The 7471-nt window shown below is 50.0% G+C and overlaps 1 protein-coding gene across 1 annotated transcript in view; it reads left to right on the forward strand.

Moving 5' to 3' along the window:
• Positions 1–518: 518 nt before the first annotated feature.
• TMEM268 (transmembrane protein 268) overlaps positions 519–7471 on the forward strand; it is a 29880-nt gene continuing 22927 nt past the window's right edge. The window contains exon 1 of the mRNA XM_004712547.4: positions 519–838. Within this exon, the coding sequence (XP_004712604.1) occupies positions 730–838 (109 nt within the window). The 5' untranslated portion in view covers positions 519–729. The remainder of the gene's footprint in view (positions 839–7471) is intronic.

The following is a 7471-nucleotide window of genomic DNA, read 5'->3' on the forward strand; positions in this document are numbered from 1 at the left end:
GTTCAGGAATGGCAAGCATGGCTAGTGTTTGTGGAGGGTGTGCTTTGTTCAGATGCAGTTTCTTTCAGCAACACTTGGGTTGGAAGCCATGCTTTTAAGAGGAGGAAGCTGAAGTGCTGCGAGGTTAAACCCCACGCCTTCATCTTCGTCTGGTGTACATGTTCTTACATATCAACCTCCGCTGTCTTTATACGTGCTTTTGTTTTTCAGAGTTACAATTTCAAAAGGAAAAAGAAAAGTGTTGTCAGAGAAAGCTCTTTGAGATCTTTTGTGTAAACACGGTTCCCCATGATGAATATACTCGGCCGATTCTTAGGTTCCTGGGGTACCTTCATTAAAGGAACCGGTTCCAGAAGCCTGGGCCTGGGGCCTGGTCCACACCTAGACTCCCTGGTGGGCCACTGGATGTGGCTGAGTGGAGGAGACCCAAGACAAGACCAAGTTCTCAGTGGAGGCCTTGGAGGGTTTTACTTCCTCCTCTTCACTCCATGTGATCATTTTTCTCAGCAGGACCAGAAAACCCAACTCAGCCAGGGGCCTCTGCTGGCGCTGCCTGGCCCTGTGCTGACTGGCTGCTGCAAGAGGCAGAAGCCCAGCGCACGCAGGCCCGCCCAGGACTGAAGTTCGTTTTGCAGTGTGCTGTTTCTGAAGCACATGGAGCTGCCTCGCCGGTCCAGCATGCACCAGAGCGTCAACAAGGGGAAGTAGACGCCCAGCCGCCTTCCTATTATGGCCTGCGAGCACCAGACAGACCCTGGCGGGGCAGTCGGCCCCTTGCCCGCCTCCTCCCCTGGCTGGAGCGCCCTGCCTGGGGTTAGCCCCCCTGGCTGGGGGCAAGGTAAGATCAGGACCCTTCACTTGTCCTGGGATGCTGCACTGCACTCACAGCATGATTGATGGTGGGGTACAGAAGTTCCTTTTGGGATGCATTTCCTGGCCACTCCAGTTTCAGTCAGTTCGATCCAATGTTCTCTGTTGCTATCGTAGACCAAGCCATTGCCACCCTCTGCGTGGATGTGGCTTTCTGTGCAGGCTCACCTCCTTCCTCTCATTCTCTGTACGATCGTTAAAGGCACAGCAATGTCCACATACATACATATGGTATAGAGTATATAGAAACACGCACATACAATGCACACTTGATTGTGCCGTTTCTGCTTCAGGGTTTCCCATTGGGCTTAGCATGAAGAGCCATCTTCTGCAGGCTTACCAGGCCCTGCCCACCCTTCCTTATGCTCTGCCTCAGGGCCTTTGCATCTGCTGTGCCTTCTGCTTGGCTTGCTTCTGTGCTCCTTTTTGCCTGCTTAATTTCCACATATCCTTTAGGGCCAGCTCAAGTATATTGTCCATGAGAAGTCTTTTCTGGATGGTGCAGTGGGAAAAGCATCTAGGAGCAGTAGCAGTAGTATCTGTCAGAACCTAACTTCAAGATCGGTAAACCAAGATGGGCCCAAGGCTGGTCCTTGAGTTGGAGGTCAGCTATGTGTCCACTTTCCAACCCATCGCAGTGGGCACGTCGAGCTCTCAGACCTCACCTATAGTTAAGTGGCTTATTAAGGAACAGGGTACAAACCCAGATCAGGATCAGGGAACAGGTAAAGTCTCCCTTCTTCAGTGCAGGGCAACTCTGTTAGCTTCTCACAGCTGGGTGTGGCTTCTCTCCGCACCTAGGACAGGCCTCTAGGTCCTGCCTCTGCTTTGGTCAGCTCTGCTGCTGGGCTCCTGTGAGGCCTGTGGCCACGTGTTGTCTGCAGCACTTATGGCACTTGACCCATCTTACAGCTCCCTGAGGAGCTTCCTTGACGCCACTCTCCCAGCTCTTTCTTCCTTTTACTTCCTGCTTCGTTCAGCCGCAAGTCTCTGTGAGGTTGGCTGCTTGTGTATACAACCCTTTGTCAAGTTCGAGGCCATGCCCCCCTCCCTTGGTGGGCTACAAACACCTAATTTGCATATCAGGTTACAGTTACTTCATTTACACAGTGTCTTGACCAATCGCTTCAAGGAGCGTACTGATCACAGACGAAGGCCACCGCCCAGGACCGAACCCATAGTATCAAACCAAGTTGTTCACAGTTTACCCAAGACAGGTCAGTCATCCTGAACAAGAGTAAGGAACGCTCTGGGGAGTAGAAGACGAGGACGGAAGTCACTCCTCGGCATGTAAGGCAAAAATCTCTCTAGCTGTTTCTCCAAGGCTCCATTGAACAACTCATTTCCCCATACCCAGCTTAAATCAGGCGCGTCCTGTTTCTCCCAATGTGTATGTTCTGATCTGTACTGAATAACAACCTGAGGAAGAAAGTATCCATTGTCTGGTCTGTTTACTTTGGGCTGTAAGTCCCAGGAGAGCAGGGCAGCCGTGCTGGGCTTCTTGCTCTCTCTCTGCAGTGTCCAGCACAGGGCTCGACCGGGAGAAAATGGTCAGTAAGTGTTTGCAGGAATACACACATGGAGGCCTTGGGCTAGGCCAGGGGAAGGACCACTTGGAAGTGTGGGATTCACAGGAATGAGTCTGTTTATTTATGGGATTGGCAATCTGGATGCTTACAAGTCATTCTCTTTTCATTACTACTGTTACTAGGAAGGCAGTTTATGCATGCCATGATCCATTCTATTAGGGGAACAGAGTGGAACCATTTCCCTTCAGAACTCGGAAGACAGAGCTGCGTGCTGGCCCCCGCACTCTGGTCATTTCTAGGGTCGCTTTGGCTACTGTAGGGGTGCAAACAGGACTTCCGAGTGGAGGACTTGCTTTCTCACTGTAAGGAACTGATGAGAGACGCAGCTGCCAGGAGCTCAGGGATGCGTGGCTGGAACGACCAGCAGAGCCAAGGTGAACAGTTGACTTGGACAAACTTGTTCTTCTACAGGCAATGAGCCAGGTCGGGGACAGTGCAACTTCTCCCCTCCAGGAGGCCCCAGCAGTGTGGCCTTCCCCCTCGATCCTGTGATGTGGGGAGGGTACTGGCTTCCTCAGACGGCCATAGCCAAATACCACACCCTCCATGGGTTTGGAGGCCACAAGTCTGAATCGACTTGCCCACACATGCCTTCTAAAGGCTCTAGGGCAGCGGTTCTCAACCTGTGGGTCGAGACCCCTTTGGGGAGGGGGTGTCAAAGGACCGTTTCCTAGGGGTCACCCGATTCATAATGGTAGCAAAATAACAGTGATGAAGTAGCAACGAAAATAATGTTATGGTTGGGGGTCACCACCGCCTGAGGAGCTGTATGACGGGTCGCTGCATGAGGAAGGTGGAGGTCCTTTGTGGGCAGTCCCGGCTTCGGGTTGCCCGGCAGTTCCTTGACTCGCACTGGCGTTTTCACATGATTACCCTCTTTCTGTGCAGGGCGTGTTTTAGACCTACTGGTTTGTGAGCTAGGACAACGGTCACTCAGACACCGAGGAAAGAGATAGATGCCAGGTGGACATCTCCCCAGAGAGCCGAGAAGATTCGAGAGAAGCCGAGAAAGGGATTTTCCTTCTCTGTGGACAGGGAGAGCCTTCCTTTTCCAGCCTCTGTTTGTTTGAACCTCCCACGTGGGCCAAGTCGAAATTATGAGCAGGATTTAACTGGGTGACATTAGGAGGACATTTCCAGAGAGAATAAACAGTTTATGTAAAGCAACCCCCCCTTCCCCCCTTGTTTTGTCTGTGCCTCTTTGTCTGTCTCTCTTTTTAAACTAAGAACGTTTGGGCGAGTGGATTAGGACCCAGCCTATTTGGTACGAGCTCCTGCTCACAGAACCGGTGACTTCTTCAAAGACGTTATTTCCCAACAAGGTCACATTCGCAGTCACCAGCCGTTAGGACTTCGGCGTATCTGCGGGGGGCACAATTCAGCCCACGACGGCGGTGCGAGTCCCTGTGTGGCGGAACTGTCTGTATTCTGTGTGCTGCCCTTTATGTCCGCGTGTTTCTCTTTTTCTTGCTTCCATTTCCTGTGTTTACGCGAGCCAAGGGCCTTTGCTTCTCAGAAGCCCCGTTTCCTCTCCTGGGACAATGGTGTGCAGCCTTGAGGGTCCTTGCAGGAGTGGAAACGTGGTCCTGAAGTGTCCTTAGTACACGGCCTGGCGCACCCCTTAGTCATGGGGTGGCACCTGGAAGCTGCTGCCACCTGCCGCCCTCCCTCTCTCGTTTCCCTCAGCTCATTATGATAAGATTTCATCTCATAACTTCTCCTTCTTGAATTTCATTTTCAAGAAGCTAACTTTGCATTCCTTGTGGAATAAGGCATAAGCAGGGTAAAAAGAAATACAAGGGTGGGGAGGGGAAAAATGAGGACCCGATATTAAGGGCTTAAGTAGAAGGCAAATGTTTTGAGAGTGGTGATGGCAACAAATGTACATATGTGCTTGACACAATGGATGTATGGATTGTGATAGGAATTGTACGAACCCCCAATAAAATGATTTTTTTTTAAAAAGAAAGAAATACAAGGAAAACAGTGTTACGTTATTGTAACCCCTTCATCACCACCAGTCTGTGTTTACATGACAATAACAGCAAAGGCCAATTCTGCAGCCCCCACTTTGTGCCCAACATCCTTTTCTGGGGCGTTTGAAATCACCTGTACTATTTAGGACCAGGTGTGCTTGGTTCAGTGGTAGCACTTCCTTTCCACAGGTGAGACTCAGGTGTGAGCCCCAGCCGGGGCAGCTCCTGTTGGTGAGGACCGGCCTGAGGCATGAGGCTGCCATACTGAGCAGGCTTCTGCAGGGCTTCCGTGTGAACGACTGCCGCAAACCAGGCGCTGAAAACCCGCTGGGTCACACGGTCTGATCCACCACCAGCTGACGCAGGGCTGAGCGGCCTGACTCAAAGGCAGCTAAGGGCAACAGCAACAACCACGTTTTGGGAAGGACATTTTCTGCAGTGGGAATGGGCAAACAGGCCCAGGGTTTCCTGGCTGGAGGCTCAGTTGTAAGCTTGCACCTGGCAGCTATCTGGCTTGGTCTTTCCCAGCTCCGCCTCCCTCCGCACTCCCGCCTTCTTGCAAACAAGGAAGCCTGGCCATTGAGTCGGTTCTGACTCACAGTGACCTTATAGGACAGGGTGGAACTGCCATGGTGAGTTTCTGAGATTAACTTTCTCTCTTTTTAAAAAAAATCATTTTATTGGGGGGCTCTTACAAATCTTGTACATCTGTTGCCATCAACATTTCCAAAACAGTTTCTACTTGAGCCCTTGGTATCAGCTCTTCTCTTTTTCCCACTCTCCCAGCCTCATGAATCCTTGATCAATTATATATTATTGTTATTTCATGTCTTACACTGTCCGTTGTCTCCCTTCACCCACATTTCTGTTATTTGCCCCCCCCCCCGTGTGTGTGTGTGTGTGTGTGTGTGTGTGTGTGCTAAATATCCAGCCTTGTGATGGGTTCTCTCATTCTCCTCCCCCAAACGAATTCTTTTTTTTAACAGTATTTTTAACAGTATTTTCACAGTATTTTCATTAGGGCAGTGGTTCTCAGCCTTCCTAATGCTGCAACCTTTTAATATAGTTCCTCGTGTTGTGGTGACCCCAACCATAAAATTATTTTCCTTGCTACTGTTATGAATTGTAAATATATGAGACACAGGATGTATTTTCATTGTTACAAATTGAACATAGTTAAAGCATAGTGATTAATCACAAAACAATATGTAATTATATGTTGTGAAATGTTTATGTGTTTTCCAATGGTGTTAGGTGACCCCTGTGAAAGGATCGTTCGACCCCAAAGGGGTTGCAACCCACAGGTTGAGAACCATTGCATTAGGGGCTCTTACATCTCTTATCACAATCTATCCATCCATCCATTGTGTCAAGCATATTTGTACATTTGTTGCCATCTTCATTCTCAAAACATTTGCTTTCCACTTGAGCCCTTGGTCTACATTTTCCCCACCCCCACTCTCCCTCCTTCATGAATGCTTAATAATTTATCTTTTTTTTTTCATGCCTTACACAGACCACTGTCTCCCTTCACCCACTTTTCTGTTGTCTGCCCCCCTGGGAAGGGATTATATGTAGATCACTGTGATCAGTTCTCCCTGACACCCCCCACCTTCCCCTTACCTTCCTGGTATTGCTATGCTACTCTCATTATTGGTCCTGAGGGGTTTATCTGTCCTGGATTCCCTGTGTTGCGAGCTCTTATCTGTACCAGTGTACATGCTATGGTCTAGATGGATTTGTAAGGTAGAGTTGAGGTCATGATAGTGGGTGGGGGGAGGAAGCATTAAAGAACGAGAGGAGAGTTGTATGTTTCATCAGTGCTGTACTGCACCCCGACTGGCTAGTCTCTTCCTTGTGACCCTCTGTGAGGGGATGTCCAGTTGCCGGACTAGCTCTTCATGTCGTGAAAGCCCCTCTTCTCTCTCAGTGGTTGGTGGTTTCCAGCTTCGGACCGTAGGATTAGCAGCTCCACACACAACCACTCAGCCCCCAGGGTTCCTCATAGAGAAACTCGGGGAGAGGAAAACAACATTGTTTTTTATTCTTATTTTTGCAGGAGGTACAGTTCTCTTGCATCCTTGAGGCCATTGGCAATAGCCTGGAATATTCACACACACACACACACACACACACACACACACACACACACACAGAGTTTTAGCCTATTAATGTATTTACACACCAAGCTTTTGCCTCATGTGTACTGTATGTCAGGCACTGAGCCTACTCCAGAGGGTTCGGTGCTGAGCAGACCCCACGTGGGACATAGCCTGGCTGGAAAGATGGACTGGCATCGAGTCATTTCACACATATGTGATCATGTAATCGCATACTTGTGGGAAGGAGATGAGCAGGGCATTCTAGATGGGTTTCACATAAGGGTTTGACCTGTTTGGAGTTGAGGGTCTCAGGGAAGGCCGCTTGGTATGGGAGCAGTGGTCTCAAGCTGAGACCCAGTTGTGAGGAGGATGTAAGTGGGTGAAGTTAGGGGGAAGTGGACCAGAGAGGAAGCAGTTTATGCAAAGGGTGAGAGACCAGGGCATGTTCAAAGAGCCCAGGAGCCTGGCATGGCTCCAGATGAGTCTGGAGGAGGCTGGCTCATCTAAGGGCTGGCAGAGCAGGGTAAAAGGAGATTGGCGTTGGTCAGCTGAAGTTGTTGAAGGTTGTGCCCCGGGGCCTGGTATCTGCTGTGCGTTTTGAGTGGAGCGCTCTGCTTGCATGGAGAATGCACTGCAGGAAGGAAGAGGAGGCGGAGAAGCTGGTGGTGAACTTGCTGCAGGAGCACGTACGGGAAGAGAGGAAGGTACTTTGGCCAAGGGCTGTCATGAAGATGCCAAGAGGTACGCGGAGTTTAGACAGACTCTGGAAGTCCAGTTGACAGGCTTTGCTGATAGATTGGGGGAGCAGAGAGTGTGTTTGCATGGGTTAGGAATCCCCACGAATCTCTCCCCAAATCCAAACCCACAGCCACCGACTCAGTTTCTATTCATAGCACCCCCCTATAGGGTTTCCAAGGCTGGAGATCTTTTTTTT

This window comes from Echinops telfairi, unplaced genomic scaffold, assembly GCF_000313985.2.
Source record: "Echinops telfairi isolate 266 unplaced genomic scaffold, ASM31398v2 ScPeMD7_7410;HRSCAF=8448, whole genome shotgun sequence".
In the NCBI taxonomy this organism is placed as follows: Eukaryota; Metazoa; Chordata; class Mammalia; order Afrosoricida; family Tenrecidae; genus Echinops; species Echinops telfairi.